Source organism: Vanessa cardui, chromosome 6 (genome assembly GCF_905220365.1).
Source record: "Vanessa cardui chromosome 6, ilVanCard2.1, whole genome shotgun sequence".
NCBI classification, from domain to species: Eukaryota; Metazoa; Arthropoda; class Insecta; order Lepidoptera; family Nymphalidae; genus Vanessa; species Vanessa cardui.
In genome coordinates this window covers 2,394,408-2,418,085 of record NC_061128.1, presented here as the reverse complement: position 1 = coordinate 2,418,085, position 23,678 = coordinate 2,394,408, and the positions used below count along the sequence as shown (strand labels likewise).

Below are 23,678 nucleotides of genomic sequence, written 5' to 3'. Positions count from 1 at the left end.
CATTATACGTTTATACGTTAATGAAGTAATTAAATAAATTACATTAGGAGTCAATTGTATGTATGTAATGTACGTTAAATATGTAAATTGTAATAATAAAATTGTTTCCAAATGACATTCAGTTTTCCATAGAATATTCAATGAAGGTTTAAAATTTTAACAAAATATTCATTCGGGTTAATTTGTAACATCATATTCAAATGAAAGTGTTGACTTAGTTTAAATATTCGAGTTATCAGTAACAAGTTTTTGAAACAATTCTAATTAAGTAGTTAAAGAACTAAATTAAGTAAATAAATTTAAAAAAGATACCATCAAGTAATTTTTAATTTAAAAGTAAATGAAAAAACATCATTTACTTTTAAAAATATTATGATATTTTAAATTGAAAAACATATCAACTCACATGTTAAAGAATCAATCTTATTGTTATAGTGTTAAATAGTTGACAGACAATAAATATATTAGCGACAAGCAGATTTAACTGGCCCTGGGATGGGATCAAATCACAGGTTTGTAGGCTATAATTATTACAGTTAATAATGCAATTTACTCTGTATTATTTCACGATTACTCGAGTTTGTTTTTGCAGAATTAATCAGTTTGACATTTGACATTTATTTCCATAGATAAAATGTCAAAACTTTAATTTTATTCCTCTAATGTAGGTAGGTATTAATGTGCGCGATATGCTTCAAAGATTTCAAATCATATCATAATACTCCTTATTTTACACCAATAACATTCAAGAAAGATGCAAAAGAAGCGACCTTATCACTAAAACCGCGATCTCTTCCATTTTCCTTTGGTTATTACTAAATAATAAAATATATTCAGGTATTCTACACTGAATAGCGTAAGTTTAAATGAAAATCGTAAAATAAAATTATAAACAGTATGTACAAGGAAGTATTGGATTTTATTTTATACTCTTAACATTAAGCGTTGTTTAATTTTTTAATATACCATGTATTACTTACGAGAAATATTATGATATTAACTAATAGTCTAGTATAAACAAGCAAATCAAATAAGGACGTGAATCGCTAATATTGCCTCGAGTCGATTTAAAATTGAAACTTTACTAAATAAAAATACAATGTTAATTTTATTATTAATATCATGTATTTAATTAAGTAATGTTTACGTTTTAATATGATTACATGAGTTTTTTTAACGTATTTATAAGTTAAAGTAAAAATACCTACATTACTTATATAACGGTATGTATGTACTTTGTACATATGTTAAATGTAAATATGTATATATTAATATATGTTTGAGTATATATTTATGGTTATAAATATTATGTACCTATGTGTCTAAGTACTACTATATGTTTTATATATTTTTTGTTACAATTGTAGGTACACCTCATTATTAATTTCGTGTTATTATCCAAATGTTGTCTGGGAGAGATCGCTCTTTTAACGATACTCAACGTTTGTGCATTAATTTTTTTTAAAATAAAACGGAAAAAACTTTTCACTTGCTGTTCAAAAAGACCGCCCTTAAGACAATTTATTGGTCCTTTCTATTTTATTTCAAGTTTTGGTACTTAAGAAAGATGATTCTTTTCTATCCTATCATTGAGTAGTCACATATGAAAATATATAGTAAATCATGATAATGATTAAACTATACCGCACAGAGATATGCTAGTTTAATTTTAAAGGATTTCTAAAAATTTCAGCTAAAACAGACTGTTAGAATTTATTCGCCAAATTAATCAATCAAGAAACGCCTACATACCTCTACGAAAACATCCGTGAAATTGAATTTTAATAGTTACAGTACATACGTGCATATGTTAATTATTCAAAGTTAAACATCGATATGTTAAGGTAACAAAAACTTAAATGTAGATTTCTTCATTACGTTTACACGAGTTGATTATGGGCTTGTATGAAGCGGTTTGTACAAGTAGATTCTAGGCGTTCAATTGCTAAATCGACACAGATTTAAATTGATTTCAATTAAATAAAAACACAGAAATAGATTCAATACGTTTTTTTGTATAAGTAGTTATACGAGTCTCCTTAAATAATCTCTATGGAAATTAATTCGTTATTACATGCATGTTGGAATAATTTATTTAATAATAGTGGTATTATTGTTAAAAGCTATCAATAATTCGATGCAACGTAGTAAGAGTGCCATTAGATATACGAAATAATATACCTAAATTTTTACAGTTCAATGCAAATTACTATTATCATCTTGTTTTAATTTAGCATATCCTGCATAAAAACAACGAATACTAATTTGATATTTTTTATCGTACGACCCTGAACTTTGATGTATATGAAATATACTATTGTAATGTCCACTTTTGTGTTTCAATTGTATCTTATATCGATCTTGTACGTTCACATTTGTTCACGCCATGACGTACCGAGCTAGATAAATTACACGACCTCATTTTCATCGCGACCTATTTGTCATCGTTTCGTCTAACTGCAACTGAATCATTGTAATCGACTGATTTTTCATCAGCATTCGTTAATTTTAATTTTAAATTTGTTTAAAGAAACAAATTTAACACAATTTTGGTGGTAGAAAGCGTTAAGCAATGGTTCATTATTGCTAGTGCACTGATAAATCGAAACCTTCTCTAGATTCTAATTCTCTTATAGTCTTATAGCATATTAAGTTTCGCCTTTTATGCACTCTATACGAAGCATAATTTATTAGCCTTAAATGTTTTAATGTCAAAAATTATTTTGATTGCTTTTTTTCGCTTCTTTAATGCCCAGTGGAAGCAACAAAAACACGTTGTTGATACGCAGTAAGATGGGCTAACCTTATCAGATCAGTTACTTACTCATCTATCAGTTAATTGATAGCTGCAAGAAGATCGCAAGAGCCTCAAAAGAAACTCGTAGTCACGAATATTCTGGCAAGAGTAAATGAACGAGAAGATAAAAATAATAATAAAAGGTTTAAATACAACTCAAATCAGGCAACCATAACTTATATATCAACGCCTTTAATACATAAATAAACTATACAGACCATTTAGTTTGAGATTTTATGTAATATTAAGTATGCAAAAAGAAATTACTTCAAAGCAAACAACATCAAAGATTAAGCTTTAAAGAGTTCATGAATAAATGAATACTCTTTCTCATTTCATATCCTACTTAACACTAATTAGTATTGTTGTGTTCCGGTATTAAGGGTAAGTACCAGTGTAACTACGGACACAAGATACACCAATTAGTTCCTAAAGTTGGTGGTTCATTAACAATGATACGGAATGGTTATTTTTACGGTGCCAGTTTTCATGGGCAGTGGTCTCCACTTAACATCAGGGGACTTATCTGCCAGTCCGCCTAGCTAGTATGAATTTAAAAAAATAAGAGAAGAGGGTGCGAAAATTTAATACTCAGCCAGTTTCTGGTTCGTCTCTTATCAAGACTTGACCCTCGCGAATCAAGAGAGGTTTGCGAAGGGCTCTTGTATTTTGTCTTTTAAGTTTCAGCGGCACTTTGTTGAGTGGAAATATCGTTTGCGTCGCGATTTTATTTTTGTGGTTTGTCTTTGATAAAATACTGAGGTTGAATTTTTAAAAGAAAAATATTACAGTTTATTTTAATACATATAAAACCTTTTCTGTGTGTTTACATTCTATTTATAAGGAAACACTTGATTAGAATAGGCGTGATCTTTATAAATGTATTACTAATGAGGTTAATTTTTGAGGTAAAATTGTTTTATACCATTCTATTTCTCATAATAATATTTTGTTTAAATATTATTAGGTAATTTTATTCGCACATAAAAATAGCACAATAATTCATACCCGAACCAGAAACTTTCCAATGACGTATCTGTCTGACCCCAATGTCTCAGACTGACTTTTACACTTTATGTTTTTGCATTCGAAACTGAAATTATATATTTTTTTTTTGGTTTATAACTAAATATTGAAGGTTTTATATTACTTACGTAAAGTGTAAACAAGCAAGCGCACGTAACATATTACAAAAACTACTTTAATTAATTTCCGCATTTTTACCTTAAATTTACATTTACTACATATTTACATTTTATATTTTGAACATAACTATCGTTCGGACATTAATAAGTCTGTAACTTTATCGCTCTGTATTATTCCATATGTGTGTAATGTTTTTTTTACGTTAGCTTGGGAAAACAATTTTTTTTCTCTTATATCTTACGGATACAAACTGCGATTAGTATAGAAAAGTAATGCTTGTGTATCAGTTCGTGAATATAATCTATATTAATATTATAAATGTGCAAGTAATTCTGTATGTCGCTCTTTTACGACCAAGCCGCTGAACAGAATTTCATGAAGTTTGTTATGAAGCAAACATGAACTCCAAGAAAGGAACTCCATAGGCTACTTTTTTCCTAACACGTGACAACCAACACCCTGAAACGCGATCGAAGCCGCGACAGCTAGTAAATAAAATTTTTAAATAAAAAAAAAAGGAGACAACATCACATACATTACTCTGATCCCAATGTAAGTAGCTAAAGCACTTGTGTTATAGAAATCTGACGTAACGACGGTACCACAAACACCCAGACCCAAGACAACATAGAAAACTAATGATAATCTGAATCGACTTGGCCGGGAATCGAACCCGGGACCTCAGAGTAACGTACCCATGTAAACCGGTGTACAAACCACTCGACCACGGAGGTCGTCAAAAAAAAAATCAACGAATAATAATGATTTCAATTCAACGATTAAATTTGAATGTAATTGGAAAAAAATCGCCTGCCACACAAATGTAGGTTCAGTTATATCAAGAACGGATGTTGGTTTTGGCACTTGAATAGAGAAGATCTTCGATTCGTTTAAATAAACCCGTATTTCAATTATTAGCCAACCAAATTTCGATCACGTTTTAGCTCACGTGAGTTTGAGTGGCCAATAAATAACCGTATCGGGATAATAGTTGTGGTGTCGGTATAGTTGCCAATAAGCAATGATAATTTTGTAGTTGTAATTGATTTAAAACCATAAATACTTAAATAGCTTATCTGCTTATTTGAATTCGCTTAGAAAATTAACATAGCGATTGACGAATTGAATTTATAGAAAATATCAGAATATAAGGAATTTGGAAGCAAGTAAATAGTCTATAGTAGAGTAACAATTAGCTGTATAGTGTACATCAGTTGGTGTTGTTTTAAAACGGTAGGCCATTCAGTTTAAGACAAGTTTTACGACTCGACGCTGACTTTCCTGTGTCGTAAGTCCCTCGAATAGATAAATAACGACGAAATTGCACATACAATTATATTTTAGTTCTTTAGTGTTTTTTTAATAAATAATAAATATGAGACAACATCACATATATTACTCGGATCCCAATGAAAGTATCTAAAGCACTTGTGTTATAGAAAATCAGAAGTAACGACGGTACCACAAACACCCAGACCCAAGACAACATAGACAACATAGAAAACAAATGATAATCGACGCCGACTCAGCCGGGAATCGAACCCAGGACCTCGGAGTGGCGTACACATGATAACCGGTACACACCACTCGACCACGGAGGTCGTCGGTAGTGTGGAAAACATCATGTAGTTTCTTGTATATGGTTTTATATTCTGTATAATGCATAAGAATTTTTAAACGTCAAGTGTCGTACTTAATTCTTATACGTATATACTCTGATCTATGTCGTCGCTATAGCGAGTTGTAATACATTACATATATATACAAGATTTCGTTATATTACAATATTACGATATATTACAATATACATACAAGATTTCGTTTAATTGGTACAAATGGGACATATTAGTGCTTATGAAACTTGTGAACAATTGAATTACTACATACTTTAAAAAAAATGTAGCATCCCCCGATAGCGTGCACGTGTTATCAAGAATGTGGAATAGAATATGTTTTATTCATGTCTGTAAGCTAATCACCATACGTTAAAACATGTTAACGTTAACAACGTTTTGATAATTAAATAAGTAAATGATTAAAGTTTAAATTAATTTTTAAAATTAGGTGTATTCTCTATGAAGATTATTTTTTTTTCTTTTCACGGAGATTATTTTACATGACTATTTAAGATGATCTGAGAGGTCCTTGTCAACATTATTGAAGTCTTTATCAATTCTTAAAGTGTTTACCAAGTGTAGAATTTACTTAACATTATTAGAAATTAATTTAAATAATATTCTTATATAATAAATTGTAAGAAACTAAGTTTTTTTTCAAAGTTCAAAAAGTATGTTTTTATACATCCCGGGTTAAAACTCTTCGTTGTTAAATGATCAAAAGTTTATCATCAGAGTCGACGTGAGACGATTATCTCATATTTTTAATGGTCAATGACATTTCGCAATCTCTTTAAATAGTGTGATATAATAATTGTTACGATGTGTAAAATATATTTCCTTCAATATATCATCTTAAATTAATAACAAACATGTGATATGTAATATATAGTACCTAATACCTAGAAACTTTTTCAAAAATATTTTTTATTGCGCTGACGCTCTTATTTTGCAAATCTAAGACTTTTCTAGAAAAGGGCTTCTCGTCCCGGCTTCGTCCGTGTAAAATATGGATCTTTTTTTTTTAACCAATTAGGTTTCATATATTCGCCAACAGACTTAAGTGCAAGTTCCGTGCTCGATATTGTGCGTCATGTATTTTTTCACTGTTTTTTTTTTTTTATTTCTTACATTACATTCGAATTACAAGGTGTAAAAGACAATTACACTATATGCTTTAAATTCAAAAAAGTTAGTATTCGAAATGTTATTTATTTTAATAAGGATTATTACTTTTTTTGTGTGAAAAATAACTAAGAACAATATCAATGAAAGAGTATATACTGTTAACGGCTTTTCTGATATTATTGGAACAAATAATCTTACTTTCATCTTCATAGTTTTTGAGTTAATGTTATGGTTTTGTCAGCGTTCGCCTGAATTGATAATTCTCTATTGCCAATTTGGTTCGGTTAAGCTATATTGATCTAAAAAATGTGCTATTTAGAAAAATATATTAACCTCCTTTATATATTTTTCGTGAAAATTTGTGTTCAAAAGGATTATTCGTGCATGGGGGAAAATGAGCAACCAAAACTAACTTTTAATATGAGTTACTTTGATTGTATCCCTGTATAAAACGATCAATATACGTCGTTAATATAAAATGTACTATTTATAGTATATTTTAATATGCAATACACAATTCCATCCATGATTCATATGGCAAAATACCTTTTTTTTAATATAAAACATAACTATAGTTTCCTCGTGTACTCATAATAAAGGTGGTAGATTTTTTGCTACCGCGTAATCAAATGAATCTTATCAGACAAAAAAATATCAAACACGAGTCATTATTTTTGCAAAAACTTTTGTTATTATACCATGTGTTATGCTTTATAAATATTGTTTGTATATAGCTACAAAGCCGTGAAGTAACAAGTACGTATTTAGGTGTCGTTGGAAAATTTTTCGTTTCGCATTTTTATTGGAACCCTAGGATGTTTGCCAAAACACGGATTAGATACTGGAGAAAATATTTCTCAATATTACTCATTTGATTGATTAACTCCGACTCTGTGTGATTTTGCCGGTCTCACTCCTGGAATGTTTTTTTAAGAACGTCATTATAGAATTTGTTTCGGTTAATATAATCCTACGACATGTACAAAAATATACGAGTATGTACGGTTTAATCCGTTTTCAAAGAAAATTAAAGGTATTTGACATTTAACCGTGTAATAATGCTTAGCGCTCAACTGTCTTAATGATAGCGCTACACTTAACGAATCGCTTAATGTAAGTGCTGTTGTCTGGTTCCAGACTAGATCTTTTTATATCTTTTCAGTACAGTTTGTTTATCACTGCTACTTTCCTGGATCGCTTCGATATAGCTAATGGTCAACTAAGTAGTTTTCCTTAAATAAATATTTTTATGGTTTCATTAATGAAATATATAAAAGAACACGTTTGTAGAATAATTTTCGTGTCTACTAATTTATACGGAATAAGTTTCGCTCTAAAATTCTTACCTTACAACTATTATTAATTAATTATCACCTATTAAAACGGAGACAACTTATACATTTCAAGTAATACAGAGATATTCATAGGGTAATTGTGGTCGCATGCCACGTGCCATAAGTGCCTATATACATATAATAAAACCCTAAAATGTTTTGCTAATTAAGCATTCTTTGGGCAAGGTGCTCACATGAAATTATATTTTTTTTCAAAGCTACTTAAGAGCTCCCTTGAATTATATAAATGCAAATCAATATGATTCATATGAAACCAAAGTCGCCCTTGAGGGTCAGATTATAAATAATTCCACGGGTTTACGTAAACGAGTAAATAAATCACTTGCGAGCTTGTTGTAGTGCCGATCAAATATTTGTACAATTCAAAGCCACGTTTTACGCGTTTGACGTTTACAGCTTTATTTTGTTAGCTCTAGAGTGTTCACGTATTTTTCCTACTTTGATTCGAAACAATGTTAATAATAAAACACAATATTGACTTTGGTCACATATATAATTGCTTTAATTGCATTGGTCTATACGTTTGTCGTGTAGTATGTATTTTGTTCCTTGATTAAAACAAAAATTCTTACTATTCGTTATCTGTACTATTACGTATTATAATTGCGAAAATGACTCTCTGCAACGATTTAGATTAAAATTGGTACGCAGATAGGTTGGCTCCTGTGGCCTTATTACGTACTACTTTTTTTTTTATTTACCCCTCGAGGGGGTAACATTTGAGGTGACTGTTTGGTATCGATAAATTACACTCCAGTGAGACCAACCAAAAAGGTTCAATTACTTATTATCAAATCAAATTATATATATATTTACGAAATACATAATCTTTATATATAAAAAAAATAGTATGATAAAAAAAAATTGTAATCATACTATTTGAGCTCTTTTTTTTGGTTTTCTTAAAGATTAGTTCCAATTGGCAATATTCCAATCCCGCCTCCGTTTACTAGGTAAAAGCAAATTATTGGTAAAATATATATATATACGCTATTAGTATTCCTTTCATGAACTATAAGGGCAAGGAGATTCGATCTAGCCCTAACAAACTAAACATTAAGACTTTCATTGGCGATCCTTTGGGATAAAAGTTAGCCAAATGTATACCAAAGTCGAGTAATCCGCTAAAGGTCGGATAAATTGTTGTATTTTTGTTCTTGTTTCAATTTATATTTGTACGTGTTTTCTATTATACATTTTCTCGTTTTAAGCTTTCTCATTGCCGATTTTTTCTATACAATTCTTCTTAAATAAACTCCTTATGATGTTATGAACATATTCACGTCATACGTTATGTGTATACTAAGCATTCGTGCTTAGTGGTAGGACTTATGATGAATAGGTACCATTTACCCAGATGAGTTTGCAATTATCCCTAACACCAAGTAAATCATACGGTATCGCATATTACAATAGCAGAAAGTAGAATATTCTACTATATTAATTGAAAAAAGTCTTTATCCCGATATTATTGTCTAATCGCCCCTTATCGATTGATCATTATTTCCAGAGCGTGGAGACTACTCGGTCACGGTCAAAGTCAAATTGAGAATACAGGCTCGTTTAAACATTCCCTTAAATGTATGCGAACACATTCGTATTTCATGAGGATTGCAAATTTAAACTTTGTACTGAAAGCGGGAATGTGACGTATTTGTAGGTCATAGTTTTGGCAGCATTCGGTAATCTCACAAGAGTATCGAGACATTAATCATATTTTGTAAACATACTTTTTGTAGCTATTTAAATCAGACAACGTTTATAAAGAATATTTTTATGGTTTTGTTCATTTTATACAGCTACTTTTCTTGGAGTAAAAACAACTAAAACTGAATATATGTTTATACTTATATTTCTATGATGTTTAACATACATATATAACAAACAACATTAGCTTTATCATAAATAATAGGTAATAATAGGTATTTTTCGTAGCAGAATATGCATATTTAAAATTAACTTAATTCTTCGCCTATAGCGTTTTGTGATCCGAAGCGCATTCTACTTTCATTCATCGCTGGTGTAAGTAAGCGCGTTAATTAATCGTCTTGCTTGATGTTGCCTGTTGAGTTTTTGTAGTTCCGTCGTTATGTAACACACCACTTTCTACCGTCTATTGGTCAGTCGGACGACGTTCGTTCACGTAATTTCTCGCGTAAACGTATGTATGTTTGACACATTTTCTCAGACATTTTGTCCGGAAAAGCTTGTAATAATCTTGCACGTTTAATAAATTTCTTCAAATAGAACACAAGCCAGCACGTACGGTTAGACCCATACACGTGTTAGTTCAATAGCTAGTAATAATAGATTCTAAGTGCAATTAACACTTAAACTAAATCATAAATAAATCATGAGAAAAAAAATGTATTGTGTCAATTGCGTATTTAATTATCAAAACTCACGCAAGCTTAACAGTTATATTGTCTTCAAATGATAAAAAAAGTACATAATCTACGTAATACCGATAATACGATAAATAGCATGCACGAGGGATCATGGATACTTAGAATGCATTGCTGTATCCAATCATTTTACTGGCGATGATCTGATCAATCTTAAATGGTATTATTAGATAAGAACTGTTTGTATTTATGCTTATATAACTGCTATGTAGGGCACTGGCGTCCGTGGAAGTTACGGTGAAGTAGAAAACAAATTCTTAACATCGTCATGACGTAGAGGCGTTAAGAGTACCTCAATGTAACGATACATAAATGATTCGAATATAGTATAACCCTATTTATTTAAAACCAAAAAAAAATTAGACTCGAAATAATAAAAATAATAGCATTTCTTTATAAAGTACGAGGTACTTAGTTGGTATGGTTGAAAGGCAAGTTCTGCAATATTTTTCTGTACAATGGAAATTCGCATAGTTCTTAAGTTTCGAGTTCCATTTAAAAACAATTTATTCGTAACGTTCAAACTTTGTGATTTTTTATTCGTCACTGTTATGCGGAAATAAATTGTTCTCACAGAAAAAAAAAAAAATGTTTTAAAGCTGTTATGAATTCGTAACGTAAAAGTTGCAGATTTTATGCATACAAAATGACAAGTATTCAATATTCTCAGTATAAATTGTAAGCAGTCCGACTTGAAGAGTTTTCTGTTGTTACTAAACTGTACTTCAATTTAAAAAAATATAGCTACAGAAGGAATCTATTTTTAGAACCTTTTTAAAAACTAGTTTTTTATTTAGCTCTGGTTTTGGTTTTTGGAGAAATACTAAGTTTAATTTTATGTCTTTATTTTTAAAAGTTACAAAATCTCTACTTGTAAAATTTTAAAATTTTGTATACAACGCTTGTTATAAATAAAATGTAAAGGAAATTTAATTTTATATTAGGCAAAATATAAACAAATGAAAACACAAAAATGACATTTTGTTTTATCTTTTTCAGTTTTATAGAACAAGATAAAGTGTCCGGTTTCTGGACCTGGATGTTCGTTCTGTCCAAGTTGCCTGAGCTTGGCGACACGGTGTTCATCGTGTTACGTAAGAAGCCGCTCATCTTCCTCCACTGGTATCACCACATCACTGTCCTGCTGTACACCTGGTTCTCCTTCACCGAGTATACGTCATCTGCGCGTTGGTTCGTCGTCATGAATTACTGCGTGCACAGGTAATGATGATATACTTACATGCAAGTCTTATTTTCTCATGAATTACTAGACATTATATTGCATGAAAAAACACGATTCTGTGTAGTTCGCAACACGACATAACAACATAATAGTCCACTAGTGTGTATGATGATTGACAACTATCATTTTTTATTTATTTATATGCAACCTTGATACCGAAAACAGAAGTGAAGTCGAGAGTCGAGTGTTAGATTTTATACGTGAATAGGAAATTAAGCTCACGAGCAACGATTTCGAATTCGCCCTCAAGGTACTCAGTTGCGAGTTTCAAATTTATCGTAGAACGTGAAAGGTGACGTGATGTTGCTCTCGGGATAAACATTAATATTTATATTATTATCGGTTGCAAAATAAGAGCCATTATATAACATGTAAGCATGTTGATAAGAAAGAAAGTACAACTTGTCGTTGAATACTCTCGTTACTATCTTAATTAACTCTTTTAATTTGGATAAAATAAATCTCTTCTGAGTAAAAATATACACGTATGATCTGCACGATTGTCTTTATTCGATATAAAGCAGTCTTTGTTAGGACGAAGGACAGCCTATAATTAATAGTTTAAAAGATAAATTTTAATGCTTGAATGAAAAGACCTTGTACAATGTCAAATGCATCAAAGTGAACAGTATTATATAATATCGTAATTATTACAGACGTTACATAATGTATTTTATGTACGATATTTCAGTAAGTCGCTAAGTGCCCGTTTAAAGTCGGCAGCTTAAATCTATTCACTGTTGAACTCTATTTTTCCGTTTCGTTTGGCTCGCTGAAATTTTTATACTTTTTATGCTGGATTTCTATTTGAATATGCTTAGGATATTCATTTTTAATTAAGCGTCATTTAGCTGCTTTGGGAAATATTATTTAAATTAAACGATTAATTTAGAAACAGTTTTATGTAATACACGTCCGTGGTAAAGCCATTGTTCTATACGAAGTTGTTTTATTTTTTACAAATTAATATAATAAAAAAGTAATACCTAAGAGATGAATAATTTGATATTGGTATCTACCAAGGTCATGTCGAAATGAAACGACATTACAGTTTAATTCAATTATATTTTATTTTTATTTTCTATGATTTAAAAATCTTCAACTGTCTTTAAAAAAAATAAAACTGTAAAATACTATTGAAAATTAGTACGCGAAAATAAACTAAAGGATTTGGTACTGATTTTTTCATATGCAATAAATATCTATATAGTTATTTTCGATATAATTTTATTTAATCATATAAAGCGAATAATTATTGTTATTTTAACAAAAAGTTGTTTGTTGTTTTGATCCAATAATGCGGACTTGTGGTATCGGAAAAATACAAGCTTTACGCACGAAAAATTATTGACTATAATAATCATATATTTTTTTTGCAATAGTATGTCGTCATTATTTTCTTTTTATTTATAATCAGCAGCAAAAAATGACCTCGAATACTATCGATCGTATATTTTGAAGTTTTATTTAACGCAAGATTTAGCGGACATTCACCTCACAGAGAGATCGGTAACATTTTAACGATTTTTGGGGAATATACATTACGATAAGTAAGAATCTTAAATATGAGTTATATAAAGAGCTTAAGAAGTAACATTACCCAATATTGTATGGAAATTAATTGTAAATCCGTAATATGTTTATTTTTCTTCTTCCACAGTGTTATGTACTCGTACTACGCACTCGTCAGTATGGGCAAATATCCGCCGAAGATGCTAGCCATGACCATCACAGTGCTCCAACTGACTCAGATGATAGTCGGCTGCGCGATCAACATCTGGGCTCACAACTACACCGCCACCGTGCCTCCCGACTCGTGCCACATCAGCCAAATCAACATAAAACTGTCGATGGCAATGTACTTCTCATACTTTGTTCTGTTTTCTCAATTCTTCTACAAAGCCTACCTCTCCCCGAAACGCGGGAAGAAAGCCAAAACCGAACCCCTCCCGGAGGTCGCACCGACGAAGAAGGTCGAATACAACGGGTACCCGAGACAGAGAAACGGATTGGTACACTAGTCGGTCTTGTGATATGTAATTATTGTACAGGTTATCAGCGGCCACCGATTAAACAATTTCTCGATTTGAACGATGCGATCAACAAACATAGCTTTTGATAAAATCTTGTGCGTGCTAAATACGAATTAGATTTGAAATCGTTGAAAGATGTTTGCGGTACATTTGAGAAAAAAATATCGAGTCATCGTTTGAGACTGTTATAACCTCAAATTTGGTTTTGAGCTTTATTCATTTGTTTAAATCAGATTCTGAATATATTGAGTAATCAAATTCAGATATGTTGTCAAAGTTTGTGTTGGCTTTGTACATTTCTTTGAATAATATTCTAATTAAAAACAACGTGCGTGTCGAATGCGCGTGAGTCGGCTGAGCGTGACATTGGCCGCTTAGTGCCTTAATTCACTTAAATCAATGATGATACGATCGATTAAGCAACATATTATGAAAATAAACGTTCGTTACATATTTATGTATAATTACATACGTGTGAACTAATATTATGTGCTGTTTATTATTATTGAATTGGAACGATTACTGTTTTTATTGACAACACTATCTATGTAAACATAATTAGTACTACAAATACGACACCTAGCATTTACGTGATGCATGTTAAAAAACATGTCATATATCAATCATCATCACACGTGATTTGACACAGTTCATGAGATTTAACCTATTGTATAATAATCGTATGTTGCAGAAGATATTATGTCGCTGATTAGTTTGTATACGATTTCTATTTACTTGAACGTTATTTTCAATCGTCATTATTGTTTTCATATTATGAACTATGTTGGACAGAAAACGTGTGCAAAAGACTTACGAATCGTTTATTGGTTTGTTTGTATTGTTTCTTGCGCAAGATTTATCCAAAAGCTGGATTCATAGTTTGTATGTTATATGGAGTAGCGTCTTTACGATGTGCAATTGTCTCTTAACAAAAAAGTTGGGTGTTTAGTTACAGTTTAATTAATAAACAAAATGATTGATAATCTGTTATTTTCAGCACAAGTTTTTTTAAATTTAGAACGATCAGAAATTGTTTAAAATCGGTGCCGTGAGCTTAAGGCGAGTCGTCACGTGTTACATTCCATGCTAAGTTGTTTCCGCTGGTGTGAGATTGGCTTAGACCTCTTATGCTTGGTGACGACTCGCCCTTTGGCGCTTCGAGCCCTTGCTTCAGTTCTACGAGCACAGATAATACAGGAACCGTAAATCTTATATAAATATTTTATGAAGTGTTAATTTACTAATATCTCATCAATATAATTAATTCTTTTTCTATGTAGTTGAATTGTTACATAGTAAAATGTAGTTTAGGTTAAAATGTTGTTAAAAATTAATATTTAAAAATATTACACGACATCACACTCAATATAATAGATTTTTAATAAGAATAATACTTCATTAGTTAAATTAGATTAAAATGCCGCTAAAAAGCTTTTTACATTATGAATTGATAAAAAAATAAATAGTTTGAATTATATAATTTTTATAGTTCCATGTAAACTGTGTCGTAGCAACCGAAGTAAGGGCGTGTAACTCCTTTGTTGTTATCGTATTTATTACTTAAAAAATAGTGATTTTTAATGTAATTTATTTGTAAAGGGTAGTCTTACGACCTGTACAGATAAGAATCGTGGGTTTTCAGCTCGGTATGGCCGACGGCCGTGGCTCAGGACCTCTCACCGCCCGCTGAAGCGTTGAATATTAGATTTTATAAATTATTTATCAAATCGGTTACATTGGTGATTGGTCTCGACGTTTTAGTTTTAATACTTTGGTAACGCTTGTCAGACAAGTGCACAAAGTGTAATCTATAGATATAATTTCAGCTAGAGGATTAAGCGATATTAATGTTATATTGACGGTTACAGTACAGCTTGTTTTTTTTTTATATATATTAAATCAACCGCTTGACTAGTAAATAACATTTTTGTAAGCTGGCATATTGTAAATAGAATGGTTAACGGGAAGTAATAAAAGTTATAGGTAAGCTAAATAATTCCTATACATGGCTCGTGACAATGTATCGCTCGATGTAATGTGCCCAATTATAATGTACAAAGTTTAGGTTATTTACCTAATAAGCCCCCTTATCCGTGTGAAAATAACCTCGGTAGTTAATACTTTATCTTAAAGTAGAATAATCACGGATACAAAAGAATTTTAAAGCGTTTTTGACATAAGGTCAAATTGGCGGGAATGTTATGACCACAGACAAATGAATACTCTCGTTTTGATAAATCTAATTAAAATTGTCTGTGACAATTCTAAATAGATTCATAGGTCTGTCGCCAAGCCGTATACTATTTCGCAATTCATTCAAATTATCGGCATTAGTGCGGATATTTTATAGAAAATTTTGTCATTTATCAAATGACTCGTATAATGTACAAAACTGTTAAATGTAACTATAGTTATTTGATGAATTAAATAGTTCAAAGAAACAGGTTCAAATGAGGCCATATTTGTGGAACGTAAGATTACGGAAACAACAGAAGAATTGTTAATATACTAAATACGAAAATAGAAAAACAACGTTACCTTCTTAAAACATTTTAGGATGTTAGAAGTATTTGTCCGCTTGTAACATAACATTTTGCTACGAAGGTGTGCAGAATTAGTATAGATTCTAGGTCAAGGTCAATTCGACTAAATAATAGAAAATGTAAGAATAGTATTGGTAGTCAGTTGATTTTTTTATTTTGATAAATGCCCTTTACAGACTTTATACTGTTTCCGGATTAAATTCCTTTTTCACTAGGTACCTATGTAACTATCATTCGAATTTATGTCATTATTTTCATGAGGGAAATAACATATTCGCATTGGGTATTTTAGAAGTGGGATTTCATATTATATTTATAATTTAAAATCGTTAAAGGCAACACCGTGATTTAATAGGTCTTACTATTATTTTCAGAAAAATGTTGGGCGTGTAAATATTGGTCCTTAATAAAATTTGTAATACCTATTATCTGTATAATTATGATAAGCATTTGTTTTCATTACAAATGTCTTTTTTCTTAAAGGTTTTTCTTTTAAGTTTATTATTTTTAACTCACCTCGCCTAGCGCTTATAAATAAGTATATTTATTGGTGCTGATTTTTCTTTCTGAATATAATATAATAACAAAAAAATAAAAAATAATAATAACGGGTTATAAAATATTTTGTTTCCTTAAATCTGACATATGGTTTTTATTTCGAAATACAACTCAGAAGTATGAAACACAAATTTTTCAAATCAACACTTAGCATTTATTTATATTATTAGTAATTTTCTTGTAACAAGGAAAGTATAAATCAGCCTAGCTAAAACGAATTAGCGATAACGGTTCCATATTTCAAGAAGATATTTTAAAATATATTTTTGCGAAAATGTTTTGTGATTACAATCAAAGTGGATCTGACGTATGTGTATGTACATACAATCAGAGATAATGTAATTTAAACAAAAAGTGGAATTATTCTTGCAATAATTAATTTGTATTTCTGGGCAAATAAAGCATTCTTTAACTATATTTTGTTTCATTTTACTACCTATAATAGTTAGATGGAGTTGCAATTGGCTAAACATTGATGCTAAGAAAATATTAATTCCTAGAATCGCCAATTCGCCGCTAAGCATGGGAACTAAGAGGGTTCTTCAAGCAAGAACACATCAATAAATGTTCTGTGCTGTTTAGCGGTAAAATAAACAATGAGTGGGGAGTTTAACTTATATATCTTTTCAAACAAACCCATTTAAATAAATTTGTATGTTGCATATTTATCAAGAACTTTGCAATTTTTCTACATATTGACATTAAAACGAATAACATATTTAAACAAAATATAACTTCGATAGGCTTAGATATTTGTGTCACGATTTCACAACTTCAGTTTAAAATAGTTTAATATGAGAAGAGAAACTATCGAGGTATATAAGTGATTCAAACATAATATGGCAAAATGCCAAATCAAGATTACATTGTTGCAATCTCTTAAGAAATGTATAAAACACTAAATGCGTGTTTGTTCTTGTAACAAAATGAAATAAATCCTACTTAAAATATAAACACTTGAAAATATAAATGATAAAGTTATTACGTAATGTAGTTATATTTAATTATGAGTATAATTGACTATTTATGACGTCAAGAGTTCTGTAGTGAATAAAAAAGACTATTTATTTAAATTAATAAAATCCCGCAATAAAGATTAGACATTAAAAGGTAACCACAGATCTTTATTTGTAAAACAGGTTTCTATCATATAAAATCAAACAAAGTGAAGGTCAAGTCCAAGTGAAGCACAAGCTGATCTTGATAATGTATGTCTTTCTTTATATTTCTATCAGCTGTTGCGTGATCAGAGTGTATTGACAAGTGACAGATGAATTGTCATCTGTCAGTAGTAAGTTCATGACATTGACAGAAACATTGCTGTAAAAGCCTTTTTGTTTATCGTTAATTTTATATACATTGCTATTCAATACGCACAAGAAATGGAATTAATTGATAATGATATTCGCCAGTGGGATGCCAATGATGTAAAGGAGCAGTTTGGTGACAACCTGATGTTGTTACCTTCGAATGATAACATAAAGGAACTACAAACGATACTTCGTGACAAGTAAGGTTATAATACTTAAATAGCTTTAGAACGTTGTGTGGTCGTGTTTATAATAGAATAATAGTGCTGTTTAAGTTTTTTATTTTATGTTAAGCAATTGTCTTGTTATAAATATATAAATGTTTTTTTTTTAATCAGCAATATGACTTATCTGATTCTTTATCTTTTAATGTTATTTTAAGAATTCTAAGTTATTTTATATTCAAGTAAAACCATTTATAAACATCAATAGGAACACATCTCGAAGTGATTTCAAGTTCTACGCAGATCGCCTGATTAGACTTGTTATTGAAGAGAGTTTGAATAAGCTACCATTCACAGATTGTGAAGTTATTACCCCAACAGGAGCTTTATATAAGGGTTTAAAATATGGATCTGGAAATTGTGGAGTTTCTATTGTTAGATCGGGAGAGGCCATGGAGCAGGTATGTACTAATGTCACATTAATACCATAGCAAATTAAAAAAAAAAAAATTACTGAACTTACATTAAAACCTTCATCGTGATAGATTATACATTTAAGAACTATTTTTGTTTTTAACTTCTAAAATAATTCTAAATATGAACAAATTCCAAACAATCATTTTTTCATCAATTTTCCATAATCAATCAATCAATATATATAATTATTAACTGAATTTCTAACACACACTACTAAATTCACAACTATTTTATGTTTAAGGGCTTGCGAGATTGTTGCCGATCCATACGCATAGGTAAAATTCTGGTAGAGAGTGACAATGACACTCATGAAGCACATGTTGTGTATGCAAAATTCCCTGAAGATATTGCTCGAAGACAGGTACTTTTGATGTACCCCATTATGTCAACTGGTAACACTGTCAAACAGGTATGTATATCTTGACTTATATCTATTACAAATTTATTTATTACAAATACAATTGATGTGAATTGTATAATAAGATTTCGCATATATTTTTTAAAACTCGGAAGCTATGTTAAACTAACTTAATATACATATTTGTTTATTAATATACAAACTAACTTAATATACTTTTGGGAAATTGTTTTATTTTATAAGTGAATATAATTTATTGATATTATGTACACAGTACATTAATGTAGCACTTGTGTATTTGCAGGCAGTAAATGTTCTCACACAGCATGGTGTCAAAGAAGAACGTATTATACTCTCCAATCTCTTTTGTACTCCTGCAGCAGCACAGGCCGTCGTTGATTATGTACCGAAGATGAAAATACTTACCTCAGAATTACACCCGGTGGCTCCAAACCACTTTGGTCAGAAATATTTTGGCACTGACTGATATGAGGACGACTTTGAGTAACTATTGACAAATCAACCTTCTTTTGTTTAACATGCTCTGATAGAGTTTTGTGAATTTACGATTGACTGCGTTAAGCAACATTGTTTCTTAAATTGTTAATTAAAGATGCTTATAATTTATTTTATTTGTATTGTGATTTAGTCTCTATTCAATGTCCATTTGCCTAAAATATAAATAATTAATGTAAAAGTGTATGGCTATATGTAAATGTGTAAAGCTTATTAGTATTATTTCTCTTATACAGATTTATTAATCTGTACATAAGATTGTGTTAAAGCATAGTTTAAGGACTTTACTTTGTATCAGAAATCTCTGTTAAGATGTAAAAACAATAAAATAAGCTTATTTAAAATATGTCTTTGGTTTGCATACAATAAATTAAATGATTCAAGTATCTATTACACATAAAAAAAAACAATATGAAATCTCAGAAATTAGTCTTCCTTTTTTTTAATAATGAAACTCTGGCATAATTTTCAACAAAGCATTTTTTATTTATTTAATATTAACGAGAAACACTAGCAAATACTTTTTCATCGTATAGTTTTCAATTTTTTACATAATATGCTTCAGACAAATTCAATCAAATATTAACAAATTAATTTGATATATCACGAATGAAATTGTGAAACAAAAATTAACGAACTTTGAAGCTCTGAGACGAATACATTAATTAACACCGATAACTGATTTCCTTTAATAATTCGCCCACGATTAAAACCTGATCCTGATAGCGGTAACGTCAGTCAATTCGAATTTATGACTCTCTAAAATTTACTTAGCTACTGTTTTATTTTAAAGATTTATTGTTATTTCTACTGTTAAATTCTTCCAGCGTTAAGATTATTAAATAAGAATTAGTAAAATTCATTTAAAAGGGTATGAGGGGACTCTTGCTGATGTATATACACAAACAGCTATTTAGACATGATTGCTGAAATCTCATACATACATCATGCTCTACAAGTCTAATTTTATCTGTTACTGTTGATATATATTTTGACAGAGTTCCATCTAATTCTCATGACTCATAGCGCGTGAACAATACCAAATAAATCAGATGTGTTGCCCTTTTTAATTTCATTGCGTTTATGGTTAAGGTCAACAATTTTTATACATTAAGTCTATTGAGGTCGTAGTATAAATCTAGTAAACAGACAACGACGCAGCTTCAAAATAAAATGTGGCCCATCTTAATGATGATATAATAGACTGAAGTGGGTAAAAATAAATAAGAAACAATCAAGTTATTTCGATCATTTAATTCAGTTTCATAGTTTATACAATCTATGGATAGATACAAGAATTATTATTAGATCAGATCACACAACTAAGCAATTTCAAGGTGTATATTAATCATAAATTAATAATAATTTTATCAACATTTTAATAATTTATCCCTTAACGATTACCCTTACAAAGTGTTCCCCTGACATTTCGTGGTCGTTCCGCTAATGCGATCTCAAAACACAGATGTTATCCTCTTAAAATACAAGTCTACGTCTAAAAAAATAGTTTATTATCATTTAAAAATAGATATAACATTCAATTACATTATTGTAACGAGTGGTTCCCATTAGAGAACAAAAATATTTTATTTTTTATTTTATTAGTAAAAACTAGACGACATAACGTCACTTAATAATTTAGTGTTAGGAAGCTATCGCCCGATGGAGTATGGCAACACTACACGTGTCGAATCTCAGTGCGATCGACATCATTACATAAATGTTCGGCGATCCCTCTCATAAGTGCGTACTCATAAATAAATACTTAAATAATATAGACATACATTACTCTGTAGGTAATTTTATTTATTACACTTAATATACTATGTTACGCAGTTTAAACAATGACAAGCACTTATTTGATATTAACAATCATTTTAAAAAAAACGACTTATAAACACCTGGCAACACCAGGCGTTTTAAGTTGACGTTGTCTTGGCATATATAATAATGATTAAAATAAAATATTTTTGAAATTGACTTAGATATGTTATTAAGGCATCGTGTGAATTGCACTAGGTAAATTGACAAATATAAGTCATACCTAAGGGACTAATACAACAGCCAAAGCGAAATTATATGGCAATTAGCACAATTACATAATATACTGCTACTTATAAATATACATACTGGTTCCCGAAACGGCTGTTATTAGTAACAATAATTAAAACAAAATATATAAACACCTTAAGTAATAATCGAGTAAAAAAAGCGAAATTAGGTATTTTATTTGTGCATTTACATATATATATTATTTTTTTGTGATTTTCTCGTTTTTGTATAAAAAATATCGTCAACAACTTGAAGTAACGAGTGACTATAGATTGACCTTACGAAAATTGGTTTCGTCGGCAAGGTCGAAAAGTTGGTCGCTGGGCATTCCCTGCGTTCTGAACGCGCACCAGTCTCTCGCGTTTGCGACTATCGGTAGGATTGTCTTGTCGCTGCACAAGACCAAAAACTGTTTAGTCACGAGGCTCTCAAAGCGAAGCTGTCATGGCAATGGCCGTTAATCCTTAGGAAACGTCTGGTTGTGATTTATGTCCGAATAGTCATTAGTGAGAGGATGGAGGCGTTAGAGCAAGCTGTGTATTTACATGAGCTTCTGCTTCGCGCACTCCGGACAGATGATGTCCTGTCCGTCGGTGATGAATCCCTTGCCGACCAGTGAGGTCTTGCACTGCGCGCAGATGAAGCAGCCGTTGTGCCAGTGACGGTCTTCGAACGAGATGAAGCGAGTGCCGCCGATACCTGCAAATTGACAGTTTAAGGTGTAAATAACGTTGTGTCAGTAAGTTTCAGTTTTCAGAAGCCGGCTAAGAGAAAGTATTGTGTTGATCGAATTACACACTTAGCGCATAGACAACAAGGATGGTGGCGTGAATCTAAATCAGCAAATAAAGTATTTTTTCTTGTAGTACATACATTAATAACTTTGTCGACCCAAAAAATAGTATAGGAGCAAAGGATGCTGTTTAAGATTGAGGGATTTTAAATGAGAAATAATTAAAGTAAATATATTATCGATTAGCATTTTTGTTAAAGAAGTTCAGAAGTATAATAAAGATATTATTATCGTTCATTTTATAAACTAAAGAATCAAAACATTATTATTTTCCAATAGTTATATTTCTTACCAGTGATAGGCTTGGTGCATGAAGTGCAGCGCTTGGCAAACAGCTCTCCGAAGCATTCAGCGCAGTAGGGTTTCTCATCGCGAGACGTGAAGCGCTCTCCGGCGAGCGACGTGTTGCAGTTCGTGCAAGTGAAGCACTCGCGATGCCACGGCTCGTGTTTGTATGTTACACCACCTTGCGTTATGATCTGAAATTGTGTTTAATGTGAGATTAAGTTGATATAGAAGTATAGAAAAAATAACTTCGCAATATATATTTTTTTATTTTGCTTTCAAAATTTCGAATGATTTTTAAGGTTATGGTTAGAACCATCATTTATTCGACCTGAGTTTTATTTGAGAATCTATTAATTTAATCTAATATTTGTATTTTAAAAATTAAGTAAAAAAGTGTAGTGTAGCCCATGTAGTTCAAAATCAGAAGAAGATCAAATAATCCTACGCGATTAGTATTAAAATTATATGGTTGATAAATCAGCGTACTGAGGACCGTTTTAGGGTAATCTAATTTAGTTATACCTTGTTACACTTGACGCAACGAGTAGCAAACTTGTCCTCGTAGCAGCCGGCGCAGTAGATTTCCTGCTCTCGTGGGATGAAGCTCTTGGTGCCGATCGGGTTCTTGCACACAACACAGCAGAAACATTTCTCGTGCCACTGCTTCGTCTTGTACTCCATCTTCTTGGTTCCTGCATAAAAAAGAAATATAATTAAGCTTTGCACAATTTAACATTAACTTTTATATTTTAATTACGATTTACAAAATTTGTTTTTTCTGTGAATAACAATTTAACCTAGCTTTGCACAATGACCTTCTTTAAATCTATGTAGTCATTACAACATAATAGTAATATATATTGATAGGTATATGCACAATATAAATTATAAGTAAT

At 30.7% G+C, this 23,678-nt stretch overlaps 3 protein-coding genes across 13 annotated transcripts in view; 2 read left to right on the top strand and 1 right to left on the bottom strand.

The window, feature by feature from the left end:
• Window positions 1-17,239, top strand: part of LOC124530162 (elongation of very long chain fatty acids protein 6) — a 37,360-nt gene extending 20,121 nt beyond the window's left edge. Inside the window, exons 3-4 of the mRNA XM_047104156.1 lie at window positions 11,447-11,668; window positions 13,351-17,239. Of these exons, the coding sequence (XP_046960112.1) occupies window positions 11,447-11,668; window positions 13,351-13,711 (583 nt within the window). The 3' untranslated portion in view covers window positions 13,712-17,239. The remainder of the gene's footprint in view (window positions 1-11,446; window positions 11,669-13,350) is intronic.
• An 875-nt stretch (window positions 17,240-18,114) lies between these two features.
• On the top strand, window positions 18,115-19,995 carry LOC124530281 (uracil phosphoribosyltransferase homolog). Its single transcript, XM_047104356.1, has 4 exons — window positions 18,115-18,334; window positions 18,567-18,759; window positions 19,017-19,184; window positions 19,438-19,995. The coding sequence occupies exons 1-4, from the start codon at window positions 18,207-18,209 to the stop codon at window positions 19,618-19,620; spliced, it is 672 nt and encodes a 223-aa protein (XP_046960312.1). The 5' UTR covers window positions 18,115-18,206; the 3' UTR covers window positions 19,621-19,995.
• Window positions 19,996-20,883: 888 nt separating this feature from the next.
• Window positions 20,884-23,678, bottom strand: part of LOC124530259 (four and a half LIM domains protein 2) — a 149,456-nt gene continuing 146,661 nt past the window's right edge. For all 11 annotated transcript variants that reach the window (XM_047104322.1, XM_047104317.1, XM_047104320.1 and 8 more), the window contains 3 exons: window positions 23,305-23,474; window positions 22,787-22,973; window positions 20,884-22,400 (listed from right to left, as the gene is read on the bottom strand). In XM_047104322.1, coding sequence (XP_046960278.1) covers window positions 22,243-22,400; window positions 22,787-22,973; window positions 23,305-23,474 — 515 coding nt within the window. In that variant the 3' untranslated portion in view covers window positions 20,884-22,242. The remainder of the gene's footprint in view (window positions 22,401-22,786; window positions 22,974-23,304; window positions 23,475-23,678) is intronic.

Coding starts and splice junctions, on each gene's coding strand:
- LOC124530281 (XM_047104356.1), top strand. CDS start 18,207: ATGGAATTAATTGATAATGATATTCGCCAGTGGGATGCCAATGATGTA. Junction 18,335..18,566: donor CAAACGATACTTCGTGACAA/GTAAGGTTATAA, acceptor AAACATCAATAG/GAACACATCTCGAAGTGATT. Junction 18,760..19,016: donor CGGGAGAGGCCATGGAGCAG/GTATGTACTAAT, acceptor TTTATGTTTAAG/GGCTTGCGAGATTGTTGCCG.